Here is a 20,621-nt window from a genome sequence, read left to right on the forward strand (position 1 = left end):
CTGATGACACACTCTGAACGTCTTGACTTTCGAGGAGTTAAAGACAGACTATTAACAGAGCATTTGCTGTTGACAGAGCCAGATCTATCAGATAGCACGGGTTTCTGTAGTAGCTTGGAAACTTGCCTCAGCCCCCCTCCCCCTTCCCCCGCTTGCGGCTTAGCTCATCAGCCCTCCCTGTGGGCGGGATCAAGCTGCTGTATGGTTAGGTTGAGTCTAGCTGCGTGCGTCTATAACTTTGTGTTGCTTGCTGGTGCTGCTGGTTAGAAGGAATGTGGAAGTCAGTAGAGTGCAGGGTGACGGGCTGGTCGGGCGAGCTGCAGCAGCGCAGCATTATTTCTCCCTGGCAGATCATTTGCTTTCCCCCGTCTGTTCACAAAGGTACCGTGCGGTTTTTTGCTTTCTCCTCCTTTGCCTTTAAAGGGAAGGCGACTAGAAGCTGAAGACGCAGCAGCAGGAGAATCAGGAAACCATGCACCAGCGCTGTTTTTTCCTCCTGTGAATCTGGATCTTTATTTTTGCTGGAGGGTAGAGATTGCTGCTGGTTTTTCCCCTCCACTCCTTCCCCTGCCGATGTGGCTTTCTCTGTCTCTTTTGCCAGCGTTTTTTAAATGACTTGAGCGAAAGGGGGGAAAACTGTCAAGATGGCAGCAGCAGGAGCAAGGAGGTTATGAATGTGGTGTTGATGCTGGAACAAAACCCATCCTTTTGGCAGCCCTAAGGAGGGCTTAAAGCTTCTGGACCTGTTGGAAGACTGGTGATTTGATTTGTTTTTGTTTTGCTCTCCCCGTAAGAAGGATAAAAAACATCCAGAGTGGCGTTTTTTTTATCCTATTCGGTTGGTTGTGAAATTTATTTTTATATATAGATATATTTTTTGGATAGTGGAATGCATAACTACGACAAATGCTAGTGTGCAATTGGATGTACATGGAGACTTCAGCTCCCTTCGGGGCATTTTGAAGGAGGTAAAAGTCATCAGTGTGATCTGAGGGACCCTTGCCTGTTTCCCCCGGACACAGAGAGAAAAGAAATAAGGAAAACGTCTGCTAGGGCAGCCGGGAGCGTGGTGGAATTGGAGGGGTCTCTCTCCGATCATGGATACAGCGTGATTGCCAGTAGAGCACTTCTGCAGCTGCATGGAGTGAAACATAAACAAACACACACACACCACTGAGCTGCACCAACTCCACTACGTTTGAGCTGCTGCTGGAGCCATCCCCTCACCCTTCCCGATCCATAGGCGCATCTGGAATCTCTGGCCTCACCCGATCCCTTATTGATCGCCTTGTGATTATTATTATTATTTTGTGTGTGCGCGCTAGCGTGTGTGAACTGTCTGCTGGAAGAAGGGGGCGGGGAAGGGAAGGCAGGAGGCTGCAGGACTTTAATGGAGAGTGGCATGTTCACTCGCTCCCCCCTGCCTGCTAGGAACTGATCCGCTGGAGCAGGGGACTGGGGTCCGGACCTGTCTATCCCATCCCAGCACCAGGAGCAGCAGCAGCAGGAGGAGGCGGGGAAGCCAAGATGGCAGAGGCGTCTTCTCCTGCCCCCCTATCGCCCCTGGACGTGGAGCTGGACCCCGAGTTTGAGCCCCAGAGTCGGCCACGCTCCTGCACCTGGCCCCTCCAAAGGCCTGAGTTGCAGGCGAGCCCGGCCAAGCCCGCGGGGGAAGCGGCTGCGGACGCCGCCTCCATGATCCCCGAAGAGGAGGATGACGAGGAGGAAGGGGGCAGCTCGCCCATGGCCATAGGCAGCGCCGTGCCCACCGGCGGCGGAGGGGAAGCGCTGGCCCCCGAGGAGGCGGCCCGGCTGCTGGCCCCGCTCTCCGGGGTTGGGACGGAGGGCTCGGGCCAGGCTTCTGGGCCAGCGGCTGCGGGGGGCAGCGGGCTGAGCGGGGGCCAGGCAGCTGCGGCGCCGCGGAAATGCTCGTCGCGGCGAAACGCGTGGGGCAACCTGTCCTACGCCGACCTGATCACCCGCGCCATCGAGAGCGCCCCGGACAAGCGGCTCACCCTGTCCCAGATCTACGACTGGATGGTGCGCTGCGTGCCCTACTTCAAGGATAAGGGCGACAGCAACAGCTCGGCCGGCTGGAAGGTGAGGGCTGGGGAGTCTCGGGGGCAGAGAGGGGGTCGAGGGGCCGGGGTATCCCGCTTCCCCCGAGCGCAGAGCGCCCGGGAGGCGAGGAGAGAGGGGGCGAGGTATCCGGGAAGGGGAGGGCTGTGGTGCACGGGATGCTGTGGGGAGCAAGGGTTTGGGTACCCCGGGGCAGGAGTGGCTCGTAGATGGAGGCGAGGGCGGCTCTCAGGCGGGGGTGGAGGCGCGGAGAGGGTGCCCGGGGAGAAGCGTGGCGGTGCTGGCCCGCGTTCAGCAGGCAAAGCCCGTAGCAGGCCCATGCCCGGCACCCCCGACGCGCTGGGGCGGCTGCCTGGAGCTCAGTGGCGAGCAGCTGGCTTGGGAGGGAGCGCGGGCTGGCCCGAGGGGCGGAGGGAAGGGATGTATGGCCGAGGCGCACCAGCCTGGGATTAGAGCAACTGGCTGCTCGCAGCGTAGCTCCGAGGAGCAGCGTTTTAGTGCGGTGTGGCCGTGGGCACTGTGATCCCAGCCCCTCATTCCCAGGCAGTGGGCTCTTCAGTGCACTAGCCGGGGGAAGGCCAGCAGGGGAGGGCCCGTGCTTTTCTGCATTGGAAATGCAGAGGAAGCAAATACTCGGAAGAGATCTTGGACTCCAGGGTCTCTCAACCATTTGCAGTTCCTCGCCGTGCACCTTCCTCTTCCCTGGAGTGACATTTGCCAGGTGCTCTCTGCCTGGCGTGCGCGGTGCTCCACTTAAATAGTAAACGTAGGAAGCTTTGGAGTCCAATGAGCTTTCTGAAAAGCTCTGGTAAGACTCCTCTTGTTGCGTGACTGGCCGGGCCCCAGCACCTGCTGCTGGCTGAACCGGTAGCTGATGTTTGCTAATTTGAGAGTGATCCAGGCTGCCTCCACTGTGTACTTGCGGGGCAGGAGGCCTTTCTGCTGGCTGGGAGAGGGGTTCTGTAAGAGTGCCGTTTCTCTGTTGTCCCATGTCACTTTCTCTAATGCTAGAGGCACGTGGCTTAAAGGAAGGCGTGGAATGGCCTTTGAGATCACAGTGACCCTGATGCAGTCTAATAAAATGCCCTGCTTCATTAGCTGCTTGAAGAATTGTCTTGGTGTGCATAGCTTGATGTGCTTCCATTGAGACTGTCATCTTGAAATCTAGGCAGTTAAAAATGAGTTAAAAGTAATCAGTACTCTGTCAATGTTTGTGGTTTTGCAGAGGCATTTTCTAAATTTGGAAAAGTCCTCTTTCTGTCTCCTATGGAAAACTCAGCCTGACTTGAAAGAGAGCTCTCAGTGCGAGCTGGAAAGCTTGCATGGCTCACCAACAGAAGTTAGCCGAATAAAATATATCACCTCACACACCTTGTCTCTCACATAGACCGTGAAAATTAACTAAACACCAAGGAAATAGTAAGAAGTCTATACACAGAATACTGTCAAATGAACAAAACAAACTGAAAACAATAGAAAAATACATTTTTATTTTTTTTTCAGTTATAGGAAGTTTAGCTTTTGCATCTTATAGTAGTAGGCCAAAAATACATAGATGCAAATACTCAGAGTTCAACTATAGAATTACTACTACTTTTTCAAGAAAAAATCAAAATTTTCCGTCCATCATTCTCCCCTCTCCCACATCCCCCCCCGCCCCCCGCCCAAAAGCCAGGGTAGGTGCTTTTCCTTGTAAAGTTAACTTCATAGTGGAATTACTTAAAGGGTGACTTCTCTGAATATTTGTTTGGCATTTTTTTCCTGGTATGGTAGAGCATATAGAGACAACATCAATTGAAAAATCACATATATCTGAAAAAATTCTATTTAGAGTTTTTACAAATGATACCTCTGATTAGTGTAGGTTAAAGACATAGAAGAAAAATCATTTTCCAGATTGTTTGTGCACGTGAAAACACTTCACGTATAGTTAGACTTTTGCTTTTGAAGATCATTTATTTTTAAAAAGTTAGTAGTACCTAATATTGGGTAGACAGTTTAAAAGTACTTTATAAAAAGTGTTTGCTTTGGTTTTGCATGCTCATCTGTAGATATGCCATTTACTAAAATGCCATTTATTTAAATGTTGCAACCCATAGTAAGAATCAGGGCTTGCATGATGTAGGTGTTATTTACAAAGGAGGGAAAACAGGTTCAGTTAAATTTAATCACATTGTCAGTATGTGCCATTTGTAAATGAGCATCCTAATGGGTGATAGGATTCTTGAGGAAGCTTTAGCATATTAGATGGAGGATTCTTGAGGAAGTTCTAGCATATGTATAGATGTTAACTTTTCCATTATATGTCTGTATTTAATTTGAATAACAGTTTACATCAGAGGCGGGCAAAATTCATCCTGGTTGGGGAAGAGGGGAAACTGTGTACCTCCCAGCCTAATCATCACAGATCCCACTGGCTGGAAACTGGCCAGTGGGAGCTGCGATGATTGCCTCTCCCTAAGGGGCGTGCAATGCAGAGGCACGTTGAGGGAGCAGATGGACGTTTTGAGCAACCTAGGAATGTGGCAGGCAGAGAGCCTGTCTCGGGGTCAGGCAAGGCTGCTGGCCAGAAGCTATCTAGGTAAAGACCTTCTGGCCAGAGCCTGCCTCTGATGCTTCAGCTGCTCCTGCTCCCCAACTCCCCACTACAGGTCACAACTCCCTCCCAGATGCTGCACCCTCTCCCACATCCCTCCTCCAGGCTCCTCCTCTCCTGCCCCCAAATCACTTCCTGGACTCTGCACCCCAATTCTGTGCCCCAGGTCACCACCCAAACCCTCTCTTCCCCCTTTTCCCCAGATCACAATTCCTTCCCAGATGCTGCAGTCCTTTCCTACTGTGACGGCGAGTTGGGGTTCCTCCAATCCTGCAGCCCCGTAGCAGCAAGAACAGATTCCACCAGCCAGTAGAATAGAGAGGGTTTATTGCTTCTCTCCAGGATATAGCACAGTATAGACGCGATGTGTCTACAAGAGTCTGGGCCAGGATGCCTCAGCCCCCTTGAGATGGGGTGCCCTGGGCCCCCTAGATTCCAGCCCCCTCCTTAGTCTGTCTCCTTCATGGTTCCAGCCCCAGAAAACATGGTTCTAGCCCCAGACTGCCTCCCTCCTGGACCCTGCCCCCAAACCAGGTTTTCGTCTCTGCCTCCCTTCCTTTGTCTCTCCCCTGGGGAAAGAGCCTGTTATCAGGTGTCTGGGCTAATACACATGTGGGTGAGTCAGTGGAAATCACACACCACAGTGCAAGGGGGACAACAGGTTACAGAACAGATAGTACCCCCACTACATCACACCTACACCCTTCTCTCCGGTCAGAATCCTCTCCTGCACTCAAACCCATTCCTGGATCCTGCATGCCAATTGCCTGCCTTAGGTCAGAACCCCTTTCTTCACCCAAACTTCCTCTCAAAACCTACACCTTCTCCTTCACTCCAGTCCCCTGCCCTGAGCAACCATCTGCATCCAACCTCCGTCCTGGACCCCACATTCCCTCCATAGAAAAGTGCAGCCCTTGACCACTTACCAAAATCTTGGAGTGGCCTTCATCAAAAATTATTGCCCACCCTAGTTTACAAATCAGACAAATTGGAAATGCCTAAGCTGGAGGATTTTCATATATACTTATACTAGTAACCCATTCACATGTTTTGCTTTCTGAGTAAGACATATTGGTAGGAAATTGATTTGAATACAGATGCACGATTTTTACCCTCCCAAATGGAGCATTTTAGGAAAAGTGTTTGCACTGTATTTGACTCAGGCTAATGAAATATTTTTTTATTAAATGCCTGTTGTTTAATGCAAGACCAATATATTAAAAAGAGAACAGCAAGTAGTATATTATTGTAAGCTTTCGTGAGCAAAACCCACTTCCTCAGATGTGCTTGAGTGGACACTCAAAGCCCATATAAATATATCTATGATGTATATATTTCTCTATATATGATACTATATATATATTTGTTAGTCTCAACCGCTTGTTGTTTTTAAAGTTACAGACTAACATGGTTATCCCTCTGAGACTATTAAAAAGAGATGCATTTTAAAATTGGATACCTATTATTTATATTATGGTAAATTTGATTAGGTTCCAGATGCATAATAGAGAGCATGATAAGGGTTAAATCTACTATGACAATCCCTTGCTTTTAAATGTATACCTTGATGTCATTTGCCAAAGCTTTGGTTTTATACCTCAGCTGTTCTGTTTTATCTGCTGCAACAAGTTCAGTCTTCCACTGAATTTTATTGAGTTTTGGTCAATGATATCAAATCAATGATGGAAAAAATTCAAAAACAACATATAATATATAGGGCCTACTACTACTTCCATTGAATTTAGTGGCAAAACTCTCAGGGTATGTCTACACTACCACCCTAGTTCGAACTAGGGTGGTAATGTAGGCAACCGGAGTTGCAAATGAAGCCTGGGATTTGAATTTCCCGGGCTTCATTTGCATAAAGCTGGGCGCTGCCATTTTTAAATGTCCGCTAGTGCGGACTCCGTGCTACGCGGCTACACGTGGCACGGACTAGGTAGTTCGGACTAGGCTTCCTAGTCCGAACTACCGTTACTCCTCAATTTCTGTGCAGCATTAACTGGTATCTGGAGCTAATTAAAATGTTAAAAACTTAGATCCTTTGAGATTTCACTGATATAATTTAGTTAAGAAGTTTCTCACTGGTCTCTAAAGTGACCTTCATCAGAAGATGAGGATGCATTAGAAGCTTAAAATCTTATTTATGGTTGTATGTAAGGTGTCTTTGAAACTTATGGTAACATGTTTGATTGTGGTAACAATCTGTTTATGTGTGTGGCCAATAGGAACATAATAAAGTAGGGGAAGGAGAGGTCAGAAGCTGATAAACTGTCAGGCATCCCATAATAGAGATTTTAATTTCTAACAGGATTAGAGTTCTTTTTATGGTATGTGTATATTAGGGATATGCAATCCTATGGACATTGTTAACCAGTTAAACTATAGGTGCAGGTGGTCCAGCTGGGCGCTGCAGGCAGGGAGTACTCCAGCCTGGCCAAACTGGAGCCCTCCTCCTTCCTGTGGCACAGTGTGGAGGGCCAGACCGGGCCAGGCTGGAGTTCCTCCCGCCCACAGCTAGGCATGGTGGGCCGAGCTGGGCTAGGCAGAGCCTGCCACGCTGCTGGTAGGGGGGCTGCTCTGGCCCAGCCAGGCTGAAGTGCCTTCTATTGGCTGCTGGGGCTATGTGCATCTCTTTGCACCCTTGGGGATGGGGTAGGGGGTGGTTCTCTAACACTATCTGTACCACAAGCACGGCCCAGGCAGCTCCCCTTGGCTGGTCTGCCAATGGGAACTGCAAGATTGTTCTGGGGGTGGCGGCAGCATGCGAAGCCCCCGCACCCCAGGGTTTGTGCCATACAGAGACTCACATGGCCTCATCAGCTTTGAATGGCGTGCGTGGGCACGGCAGGCATGGAGCCTGCCCCAAGATCCCACTGGGCTGCGGGTTAGTGGTGGACTGGATGCAGCTCATGGGTGGTATTTTGTCTGCCCCAGAGCTAGCATCTAAGTAAAGAAGCATGGGTATACTGCAGAGTTGGTTTCTTGTGATAGCTGCTTGAGTGTCATCCTTCCCAGTGCCCTGGGTATGTGTTCAGATGGTTAGGCTGAACTTCCGCTCATGTTGCTGCTGCCAACTTTGCTCTTTTTAGGAGCTATCTCAAGCAGAGCTAAGAAGCAAACATCTACCTTAGTTGTGAATTACACTTCCCAGCTGCTATGAATATGTGCTGTTTTATTATTTTTTAATCAAATTTTCACTTTGGACCTTGGGTGAAGTAACAGGGAAACAGATATCAAAGATATATAAAAAAAGATATAGATTTGTGTATGAGAAAACCTTTTACCTTAGCCTACAATTATTATTATGCAGATAATTTCAGCTTTATAGACAAGGAAGATATTTAACTGAGTTATTCCCTTCTGGCATCAAAAGGGGAAAACTCTCATTTTAAATAAAGGTGAAAAAATAACTTAATTTTATTCTCATACATATTATATAAAATGTTACTTTTTCCCTGTGCAATTAGCAGGAAAACATACACCATAAAAATACCTTAGATTAGTCTCCCCAAAACAATGACTTTAAAAACTGTAAATTCAAAATACTGGTTACATTAAACTGCATTTATTTATTTATTTAGCCTCAGACATTGCTGCAGAAATGAATATTCAGATGTGGTTAGGAAGTCAACATTATGTTTCCTCTAATTCAGATAAGGTTTGTCCAGTTCACACACCAACAGGGTGATTGATTTGTTTCTCTCCCCCCACCCCTTAAACCATTGGAATGTTAGCTAACTAATGCAATAATATACAACAAATCTCCCTAGATGCAACATGCTACATACACTCCAGTATACTTACATGCAGCTCTTTTCAGCATTGTCCTGTGTTTTCAAACCACCCCATAATTATTTAGATATATGATTGAATATCTGCTCATGTCTTTGAATAATAATAAAAGTGAATGTTTCAGTATTTGATGCCCGTGAATAAAGGCTTGAAAGAGACTGTGCATGCTCTGTTCAATAGAAGCACAGGTTCTGATAGTGTCTTGTCAGTGCACACTATATAGAGATGAATCTTGTCATTACTTCCACAGAGATTCTTGTTCACCAGACTTCAATATGTTACAGTTTTCTAAACAAAAGTATGTAATGCCACATCAAAACACTGCATTAATATAGACATTCGGAAAATTAGTGTGTCAGAACGGATTTTTATTAACTTTGTTAAATTTTTCAAGATTCAGTACATTTCTTTGCTCAATATTTTTCATTTGCCCCAAAATGGAACCTTCAGGCACCTTTGTATAAAGGTCGGAGGAATGTCCAGTTTCACTGTAACCTCTGCAAGTATTTTGGTATCTCTTGCTGAACTATTATAAGTTTTTATGGCAATACTCTGTGCAACTCAATCCTTCCTCTACATAAAAAGTACACTAGAGGGACTATTTTCCTCTTTATTCAGCAGAAGCCTAAAACTGTGAAATTGGTCCTTTCTGAATATCTACTAGTAATTCCTGAGTTTAAATACAGACTATTTGTTTTATTTTTTTTTTGTATCATGTATCTAATTGTTTTTCAATGAAAGATAAAGACCAGTTACTAGTATATTTAATTGTTTTTGGAAACTGTTTTAGAAAGTGACATAGCTCTGTTTTTAGCGATTTGCAATACCTATTTAGATGTTGTATTTGTTTAATGTCACTGAAGGCTTGTCTACACATAAAGTTACTTCATAATAACTATTCCTGATTAATTCCTCATGTTGACACTCTTATACTGCAGTAAACATGTTTCATTCCAAATTATCTTAATTCACTTCAAAGTGGATTAACGTAATTCAGAATAAGGCATTATTATGGTAGAATAAGAACATCCTCGTGTATAGTTAACTAGATATAGTTAAATTGGGAATAGTTAATGAGTTTTATATTAACATCATGTCTTATAAAATAAAATAATATATGGAGATATACAACTGGAAGGGACCTTGAGAGGTCATCAAGTCCAGTTCTCTGCCCTCATGGCAAGAGCAAGTACCATTCCTGACAAATTTGCCCCAGATCCCAAAATGGCACCTCTCAAGGATTAAGCTCACAATCCTGGGTTTAGCAAGTGAATGCTCAAACCACTGAGCTATCCCTCCCCCCTTTATGTGTAGATAGAGAGCCCCACACATCTTCGATAGGAGCCTTTGTCTGTGAGATTAGGTAATTCATTTAGGCCAGGTGTACACTAAAGGGGAAAGTCAATTTAAAATACGCAGCTTCAGCTACATCAGTTATGTACTGGAGTCGACATGTCTTAAATTGTGTTTTCATGCCATCCACACAGCAGGAGGTTGACTGGAGCAAACGCTGCGATTGAAAGCCCTATTTCGAACTACCTGTTATTCCTTCTACAATGAGGTTTAACAGGTAGTTCGAAATAGGGCTTTATTTTGAACACCCATTTCACTGCCGCGTGTAGATGCGGGTAGTTATTCCGGGCTTGTAAATTTAAAAAAAAAAAAAATGTGCCCAGCCAGGAAGATGCAAATCAAGCACGGGATATTTAAATCCTGGGCTTGATTTGCAATTCCAAATGCCTACATTTGCAGCCCTATTTCGAAATAGGCTGCAAGTGTAGACATACCCTTAGCATGTTATGCTTTGGTTAACTATTTGGTGAGTACTGATAGTGTGCTCAGAACTGAATAAAATAAAGAGATCCCATAATACCTACCTCTAATACTGAAATGGCAGACTATACAGTTCTTTGATCCAGTAGTAAAATGGTAAATTTTTTCACTTTCTTTTTAACCTTCCATTAGAAGCCAGAGGTAAGTCATAAGGCACATAAACTGGTGGTCATGACCATCTTCCATCCATTGTTTCATTTTATATCGGTCAACTCATCTACCTATGTTCTAGATATCCAAATAACCTACATTAAAATTTCTCACTTTCTCCAACATGTGCATCCATGTAGTATCCATTGTAGATGAGATGGAAATCAGGTATCTCTTTTAAAGCTATTTGACAGTGTTTCTCGAATGATGTTGTGCAGAGGAAGGGCCTTACTGAAGGGCCTTTCTGATGCAGATGGGAATCTGCCACCTCAGCTGATGGCACTATCCCCAGATAGTGACAGGTCCTGAAAATATAAAATGAGGCCCAAACCACAAGTATTGTTCACAGCAGAGATTGACAAGAGCCTCTGCATGTTCCATGGCGGAAGGCATATTCAGAGCTCTTGATAAGTTTGCAGCATGGGCTTACCTGATAACAGAACGCTCTAGGGTTTGGGTGGCTTTTGGTGTGGGTTTCATAATGCCTGACACATAATATTGCAGTGGTTATTAGCAGCTTGTTCAGTTGTATGTAAAATCATTAAATTCAATAATGTTTGGTTAGCACCACAGCAGCTTAATGAAAATTATGTTAACCTTTTATATCCTTTCTTTGTATATTTTTTCAGATTTATGCTATTTTATTGTTATTTACTTTTCTGACCATTACTAGATGCTACAATTCTCAGTCCTGTCTAGGGACGTAAGCGACTAGTCAAATAGTCGACTACCTGATAAGCGTAGGCTTATCGGGTAGTCGAGTGACTACTCAACTATTTGCTCCCCCTTAGGGAAGGGAGGGAAGCAGGAGCCAGTGATGGGGGGAGCCAGCTTAAAAGCCGGTTTCCCCCAGCACCGTCTCCGTGGTGCAAGCAGAGGCAGTGAAGGCAGAGACGTCGTGGTCCTGGAGCTGGTGCGAACTGGGACTGCTTAGCCCCGGTTCACACCACATCCAGGAGCTACCCCCGCTGTGGCTTTGTGCTTTTTGACTACTCAGTCAAATTCCATTGACGTAAGCGACTAGTCAAATAGTCGACTACCTGATAAGCGTAGGCTTAACCAGTTAGCTAATTAACCATTATTTAATATCTCCAATCCTGTCTGGGGATGTAATAGTGCAGTCGATTAACCGATTAACCAAGAAGCAAAAGCTTATAAGTTAATGCTATAGATGTAATAGTGCAGTCGATTAACCGATTAACCAACAAGCAAAAGCTTATAAGTTAATGCTATAGACTACATACATTCCGAAAAAACTATCAGAAAAAGGTACGCAAATTGCACTCCGATAGAGCCCCTTAGTATAGATATAGCCTGGGGGTTGCCACATGTGGTTCCCCTTTATCTATTATATTGTCTTTGGGGGTATATGCTTATGCTTTAGGGTCATCAGTCTGCCTTTTCTCAGTTATTGTTGTATCCTGATGGTTTGATCGGCACCTCTTGATCTTTTCCTCCTCCTTGGGTCATCTAGACCATGTAGTACTGACATCTTCTGTCTTTTATTTAGTATCAGAAGGGTAGCGTGTTAGTCTGGATCTGCAAAAGCAACAAGGAGTCCTGTAGCACGTTATAGACTAACAGATGTATTGGAGCATAGGCTTTCGTGGGCAAAGACCCACTTCATGCATATGTTAGTCTATAAGGTGCTACAGGACTCCTTGTGTCTTTTATTTATTAGCTTACCATACACTCCCCATTTTCAGAACAGTAAACATATGACAGAGCAAAAACATATTTCTTCATAAGAATTGTGTACTTCTTATAAAGTAAAGCATTAACCAAATCCTAAGATCAGACTTTTTCTGGCCTTTTCCTGCCTCAACATCAGGATAGTCACTGATAGCTTCCCCAATGTGTATTTTCCAAAGGCACAGGCTATTTTTTCCTGATAATCAAGAAGGGTGTCTGGCAGGGTAAAGCACATAAAACATAATTATACTGCGACCAACTATTACCATTAAACTAAATATGACAGTTTTCCTACCTATTTTAATTTCCAGTGTTTCGTATTCTACATACATAGATTCAGTTCTCTGTTTACAAACTGCTGATGGATGCTGCATGCTAGGATTTAACAAATGGACTATTTTACTAAAGCATATATACGTCTTTGTAAGCTTTGTGTACAACTTTGTGTATTATACTTGATGATGATGATATATTTATTTAGCAGCCTTCCTTATTCAGGGCAAGTTACAAAGGTGATGGTAGTACAGAACTATATTTGCATATCTATGGTATGAACGCTTCGGTGAAATTTTACTACTTATGCTAGAATCAGCCTGTGTAAAATGTGTGATTTTCTACCATAAAAATAGATCCCTACTCATGAGGGCTTCCAGAACTGGGGTGAAATTCATTCTTCTTGCAGCTTGAGTAGATAAATATTCAGTCATCTTCCAAAAGTCTGAGAGGTGATTTTTTTGAGGGTGGGGGTTATCTTTTTTTATTATCTTTATGGAGAGTTTTGCTGTATAAGAGATTTGCACAGATCTACTTTGTAACAGCTTTCACCTGTAAAAAACATTTTAGTTATAGAAGAGGAAAATCATGTGCCACAACTTCCTTTTTATTCAGAAGGAAGTAACCTATATAAATCCTCTCTAACTTACATTTTAATGTAGCTGTACTAGATAAGATTGTTTTGACACAATTTCAGGCTCTGATTGTAAGTGTTGCTATATCACGGAGCTCACTGTTATCCTTGCTGTGCTGAAAACGGTTTGATTACCTCATTCTGACAATACAATTCCCCCACTTTCCCAATTTATCCATATAGATCAGAAGCCTCTGCCTAGAGCTGTTACAATTCTAGTGAAAATTCTACTGTTGCTTTTTTGTACCCAGCTAAGTCACTTGTTAACATCTGACATGGAAACTTACAATCTTACATGGTATGTTCATAAGTAGAAGCATATTCACGAGTCTCCAAAGTTGCATAATTAATCTGCTTTGCTAAATCAAACTAATCCTGAAAATAGTAGATTTAATTTTTTTGCCTGCATAAACATATAGGGTTCAGAGCATCTCCAATGAATGCCATTTACAAATATCTCAAAGCAAATTTTAATTTGAAGTCTAAAGGAGATTTCTGTGCTCAACATTGGCTCTGAGTTGGGCATGGAAGAAACAGATATCCAAAATCAGTGTTCATTCTTGGCAATATTTGCTTCGGCCTGTGAACATACTTATGTGTTCTTCATGGATCATGTTGTTTAAATTAGTTCACTCTTCCCCATAACTATTACCACAAAGATGATTGACTTCTAGACTCTAGTATTAGCTATCTCCAGCACCATCACTGCATTTCATCCCTGCATTACAGATTCTGGTATCTGTATCTGTCATGACACGCCCCCCCCAAATCGCGGACAGTGCTGGACAGCTTCTGGCCACACTGGCTGTGATTTCTTCTTGGAGGTCTGGGATAAAACATAGTAAATAAGTATATGCACACCTTATATTCCTAGCAAATACATGAGAATTAAACAACCCCTTCCACATCTGTGGAATACCATGACTTATATACAGAGAAAGTCCTAAGTATATTTCTTGTACAGCATTACTTTTGCAGGGCCTTTTTGCCAGGGCCCCATACTGTTGTTGACTCATTATAACTGCCCCTTTAACCAACCAAACTCTCAGTTTCAAAATCAAATTTAGAATAGCATGGGGTCCTGATCCAAAGCTCAGTTAACTAGGTTCTATGCATCCTACTGAATATACCACTGTCATACACCAGGCTGGGTCTTGGCACTGCTGAGGGCCTCAGCGCAGGGCGAATTGCTCAAAACCAGGGCTACTTACTGCCCTCAACTGGGGAACCTTTCCCAAGGCACCCCACCAGACATACAGAGTGCTTCAGCTGCCAATCCAGCAAAACCCCTAACCAGCAAAGCCCCTCACCAGTAAAAAACCACCAGGAAGCCTTACCAGCAAAACCCCTTGGACACCCCAGCTTCCCTGTGTCACAATCAGACCTAGGCCTCACACACTGGTGAGAGGTTATAAAACCCACACTCACCAACTCCAAACAGATCCTCCTGGCCCCAGGTTGGTTTGCAGTCTCTCAGATGATGCATGCCTCAGGTGTGTATGGGCCATTCTGAGAGTCATTGTTCATGAGGTAGTGCTACAGTAAAACTCCATTAGTCCGGCATCCAATGCTCCAGCACTCCTGATGGTTCAGCACCATCAGGAACCTGGAAGTGCTCGGCAGCTGGACAATTGGAGCTGCTCTGCGCCCGGCTTCCCTTATTCAGTCGCTGTTGAAACTGACCAGCGTCTGATTCCGGGAAGCCCGGGGCAGAGCAGCTGGAGTGCTGCCAGGTTGGTCCCGTAGCGCCACCCCTCAGTGCTGCGGGACCAACCCGGTAGCACCCTGGCTGCTCTGTCCCAGGTGTTCCCAAGAGCAGCTGGGGTGCTGCCGGGTTGGTCTCGCAGCCCTGAGAGGCGGCGCTACCGGACCAACCCGGCAGCACCCCAGCTGCTCTGTCGCAGGCGTCCCCGATTCAGCCGCTGCTGAAACTGACCAGCGGTGGCTGAATTGGGGACGCCTGGGGCAGAGCCGGACTATCGGAAGAGGGGGCTATGAGGGGTTTGGAGTGGCATCCCTCCCATCCCACTCCAGACCCCTCATAGCCCCCCCTTCTGATAGTCCGGCATATCTGATAATCCGGCACCCTCTGGGTCCTAAAGGTGCCAGATTATCGGAAGTTTACTGTACTTAGCACAGCCATTCACTGAGTAATTGAATTCACTGAATAATTGCCTCCATTGCCATTCCTATTGCTTCCTTCCAGACAGAAAACATTTAGGCGGGGGGCTGGACTCGATGACCTCTTGAGGTCCCTTCCAGTCCTATTATTCTATGATTCTATTCTATGATTCTATGAAAATACAAGAATAGAGTCCATTCCATAACTTCAGATACAAAAATCACACACGTACACAAGTATCATACATAGAGTCAGCAGAGTTCAAGCTTTCCTTAGACACCTTACACAGGCCCCTTTGCACAGCATTTGGACCCAACACCCATTAGTGAGTACAGCAATGCCCTTGCTCAGAGCTAAAGAAATTAATTTTATCCATGCCATCTTTGGCAATTGTTTGAAATCCCATTATCACTGATATAATGTCTGTATCCTTATTCCCCATAATGTAGGCATCTTGGCTCTTAGCCACAAAACAAAAAATGTAGTCATCCCTCAATGTCCCCTTTCACATAGCACACCAAATCTGGAATATCCCTTCTCAAGTGAGAAGCTCCAAAACTAATTACATGTATCAACAGTGAAATACCAGTATCACAAAGCCTCCTAACAAAGGGTATGTCTACACTACCCTCCTAGTTCGAACTGGGAGGGTAATGTATGCATACCGCACTTGCTAATGAAGCCCGGGATTTGAATTTCCCGGGCTTCGTTAGCATAAGCGGGGAGCCGCCATTTTTAAATCCCCGCTGCTTCGAACCCCGTGTAGCGCGGCTACACGGGTCTCGAACTAGGTAGTTCGGACTAGGGTCCTATTCCGAACTACCGTTACTCCTCGTGAAACGAGGTGTACCGGTAGTTCGGATTAGGCACCCTAGTCCGAACTACCTAGTTCGAGCCCCGTGTAGCCGCGCTACACGGGGTTCGAAGCAGCAGGGATTTAAAAATGGCGGCTCCCCGCTTATGCTAATGAAGCCCGGGAAATTCAAATCCCGGGCTTCATTAGCAAGTGCGGTATGCATACATTACCCTCCTAGTTCGAACTAGGAGGGTAGTGTAGACATACCCATACAGTGTGTCCTTGGGTACATTTTTAAGAAGTTCCAGGGCTTTGGCACAGAATCATGCACATTGGTGGTAACAGCACATTGGTTACAAAAGTTGACATCAATAATGGGAACAAACCATAGCAAGTGTATCCTGAATTCTGGCCTTCTAGATTTACAAAGCTGTAGCCTTCCTTGGCAAACACAAGTCTTGCCCTTCCCCCTTGCCCTGTAGGTTCAAATTGTGAACTCCCTATCCCAGAGACAAAGGGCGGGGTGAGTGTGTCTTCCCTGGTAACAATGGCTATGGAATTTCCTTGCTCCCCCCAGCTAATCAGGTAGTAAGCAGTCCAGACACTAATCTGGCACCCTTCTGCTTTCAATCTCGTTTTCCATCTAGTTTTCCAAGTGGGCCACTGCTTCACAGAGACAGGACCTAGGTGAACTGGCCTGGGAGACTTACAGATTCCATGTCCTTTCACAGAATCAAACTGGAAACATTTCTGTTTCAGCAACCCATACTTCCCAGCAAGCTGGTCAAACACAGTCACTTGGTCACCAGAGGGCTGTTTCATCTCTCTGAGTGTTTCATATCTCTGACTCGCTTCACCTGAAACAACCTCCAATCCCTCTTCAACTTTCTCACCCTTGTCCACATTGGATCTTTCTAACCCCAAGTCACTTTTACCCCCTTCAGGCACAGCAAACTGTTGGCCAACATCACCATAAGGATCCTCTTCCATATGACCTTCTGTAAGCAAAAGCTCACCTTTCCTTGGCCCTACAGCACCATTGCCCTGCTGAGCCACCATCAACTCCTCCTGAGTTTCCCTTACCCCTTGAACAGGCAGGTTTCCACAAAACCCTCTTTCAGGCAAACAAACAGACTTCTCTGGTAAGATGTCAGACATCTTCCTTCTCCTTGCAGCTTTCTAGACTGCTACACGCTTCCACACTGTCTGTAGGTACCACAAGTAACACACATTTCTGCTCCCTGTGTGTCCTGGCTAGGGATGCCCCCCAACATCCATGATCTCCGCACTAGACGGAGAAACGCGGCCATCTATGGCAGGAAAGCTGCCAGCTTAGCCACCAAAGGCCACATGCGAACCCAGGGAGCAGATCTGCATGAAAATCAAGTTGGTCTGGTGAGACCCCCAACCCTGAGCCCTGAGCTTCCCCTCCCCCTTCTTTCCCTTCCATCTCCCTCCTCCCAGGTTTCCCCCTCCCCTCTCCCACCCTCTTTTCTCCCCCTCCCTCCTCCTTTCCCCAGTCTTACCAGAGTTTCATTCCCTCCCCTCCAGTTTTGTTAAAATAAAGAGAGTTTGTGTTCATGAAAATATATGTATGGGTATGTCTACACTACCCTCCTAGTTCGAACTAGGAGGGTAATGTAGGCATACCGCACTTGCAAATGAAGCCCGGGATTTGAATTTCCCGGGCTTCATTTGCATAAGCGGGGAGCCGCCATTTTTAAAACCCCGCTGGTTCGAACCCCGTGCAGCGCGGCTACACGGGGCTCGAACTAGGTAGTTTGGACTAGGCTTCCTACTCCGAACTACCGGTACGAGGTTTTAAAAATGGCGGCTCCCCGCTTATGCAAATGAAGCCCGGGAAATTCAAATCCCGGGCTTCATTTGCAAGTGCGGTATGCCTACATTACCCTCCTAGTTTGAACTAGCGGGGTAGTGTAGACATACCGTATTTTATTTGACATCAGGAAGGGGGGTTATGGAGGGGTAAGTGGAAGGATGTGAGGGGGGAATGAGGCACAAGCCCCCAGTGGGGCAGACCAGGGAGGCTCTTCATGCTCCTCAGGGTGGAAGCTCTCCCGTAGTGCCTCCTGGATACTCACAGCCCCCTGATGGACCTCCTGGATGGCAGCCTACAGAAAGTGCAGCCAGGCTCGCAGCAACGTGTCCAAGAGAAGCACCAGAGTGCCCAGGGGCAGCTCTGGCTCCATGTTGCAGAGTGCTGTGGTATCCCGAGTGAGAGCAACCAGAATACGCAGAGACAAAATGCTTTGCTGTCCCTCATTGAGGTAGACAAGCAAGCAAGGAAACCTGAGAACTGGCTGTCTGGGAGGGTCCCTTTAAGCACAGACTTCAAATAGCCTCAGGCAGCAGCCCCACACAGTAAGTCCTGACCTGGTGCCCTGCCGGAACTGGTTCCGGTCAGCCTTAAATGCGATTCAGCGTCCATTCAGTGTGGGCGCGCTATTTCAAAATAGTCAAAAGCTATTTCGAAATGCATTTTGTGTGTAGACGCGTTATTTCGAAATAAGCTATTTCAGAATAACACTGTAGTGTAGACATACCCCAAATGACTTAAGCCCTAGTTATGCAGTGAGGACAGTGCAGAGACACCTGGCGCTTCTTTGGAGTCACATTATCTGTCCAAAGCCATTTGGCAAGATCAAGGTCTTGGACTCTTAGAAGAACTTTTACTTAGTAGGTTATACTTGAAAATATCTCTTCCAGGAAGGTACTTCATGAAAACAGTCATCTGGAAGTGCATAAGCAAGTTGTCCTTTCTCATCTCCCCTGCCACTTCTTTTTCTGCCTATGCTTTTGAATAGAAAAACACTCAAGTTTTTCCAGTTTTTATGTTTAGAATATTTGACCTTGAATATTTATGGAATTAAGTTGAATTTCCTGGCTCTTAAATTCTTGCTAAGGTTGGACCTAGCACTCATCACGACACTCTGTGTCCTGCTACCCCCTGCCCTCATCTACTTTTGCAGGAAGGGCCCAGAGCTCCAGGGGGACAGGAGTCACATGCTCCCCCCCTTCCTGGAAGGAGCCAGAGTCACAAGGCTTTCCCCTTCCTTGGTGCTCTGTGGGGGGCAGGACCTGCAAGGCATCCCCCTCTCTACCCACCTCTCTCTTGGGAGTGGGGAGCTGTATGCCCTCAATGCACCCACAGCCCTGTCACACACACCCTCAGCGGAGATCCCACACCCACAGCCTGCTCACTCATACCACCCTAACCTGAGACCCCGCACCTCCAGGCTCCTCATTCACCACCCTACTGAGAAACCCTGCACCCCCAATCCCCTCACACACACCTTCCACTGAAATACCACACCCCCAGCCTGCTCCTGCCCCCTCCTTTCTGGCCATATACCTCCCCCCAGAGAGAAGAGGATTGGTGAGCGTAGTGAGCAAGGGATGCCAGCCCCTATTAATTCAAATCAAAACTTTCCCAAAGTTTGTGGGTGTCAATGCCTGACATTCTGGTATAGACCCCATCTCTATCATAAACTTATGTTGCTGGCATATCATGGAGGTGATTTACCTATTGTATTCATTGGGTTCTTGATAAGCCAGGTACTTAAAGCTGCCTTCTGTCAAGAGAAGAATATTGCAATACAAACAGTACCTTTTGGGAGACTCTTAACGGGGCTCAAATTACCACTTTTTCTCAGATTGGTCATCTTTTGGGCACAGTGATGTGGTTTCTTGAAAGCCTCTCAGTGCCGTCTGTTTTCCTAGACTGGTCTGGACTTCAGCTGACTTTCAGAAAATTTCCAGGAGTTCGTAAGAGGAGACAGTGCTGTTTCAAGTCATTGCACAAGATGTGTAAACTTAGAAAGGTAAACTCACCACCCTAGCTCTATGCAACATACTCTGTTATACTACAAGTTTCACTGTATTCTGCAACTCAAAAAAAATGGACGAACAAGTCAGGTTTTCAACTTAATGGTAATATTTTATTCATCAAAATTATAATTCTATGAATTTCCCATAACCACCTGCTAATTTTCAGTAGCTGGGGCTGTAAACATTAAGCAGGTGTTTACCCTATCCAAGATAAAATTGAAATAATCTCAGAGAATTGAATGGCTAGAGCAGAAGATTTCAAATTCTATTTATACAGTAACATCTCAAAATCTAGCATTATAAATGTTGTTGTTATGCTGACAATATGTTCATCTTTCTGTAATGCAAGCTATGTTTCCAGACCTACTGATCTTACAACTTAGCTCAAAGCAGTTCAGATTAAAATAATATACTAGAGGATAGCACATGATTGAGGTTGGGTAGAAATCCCATTTGGAGTACAATTTATTAGAAGGCTTTGGGGAAAGTGTGTTTTAGGAAAGTATTTGAAGGGCAAAGGGAGGCAGGCCATTTTCAGTACTGTATAGTCAAAGCAAAAATGTTTGGGTCACGAGGAGGTGGTAATGTAGCAGGCTTAGGAGTGAGGAGCATGAACTTGATGCATAATGTGATTAGGTCTGAGGTATCTCTAAACCAGATATACTGGATTTGGAGGTGGAGTTTAGAACACGTGGCACAATAAAATTACCTAATCTAAAAACATAATAATCCGCCCAGTGTCTTTAAAAATTACAGTGTATTTAAAACATACGTTGAACTTCTCTCGTGACTCACAGAAGTC

General features: G+C 45.5%; 1 protein-coding gene across 1 annotated transcript in view; it reads left to right on the forward strand.

Moving 5' to 3' along the window:
• The first annotated feature begins 219 nt into the window (after positions 1 to 219).
• FOXO3 (forkhead box O3) overlaps positions 220 to 20,621 on the forward strand; it is a 163,242-nt gene continuing 142,840 nt past the window's right edge. The window contains exon 1 of the mRNA XM_006123179.5: positions 220 to 2,100. Coding sequence (XP_006123241.2) covers positions 1,528 to 2,100 — 573 coding nt within the window. The 5' untranslated portion in view covers positions 220 to 1,527. The remainder of the gene's footprint in view (positions 2,101 to 20,621) is intronic.

Source organism: Pelodiscus sinensis, chromosome 3 (genome assembly GCF_052426305.1).
Source record: "Pelodiscus sinensis isolate ZL-2025 chromosome 3, ASM5242630v1, whole genome shotgun sequence".
Classification (NCBI taxonomy): domain Eukaryota; kingdom Metazoa; phylum Chordata; order Testudines; family Trionychidae; genus Pelodiscus; species Pelodiscus sinensis.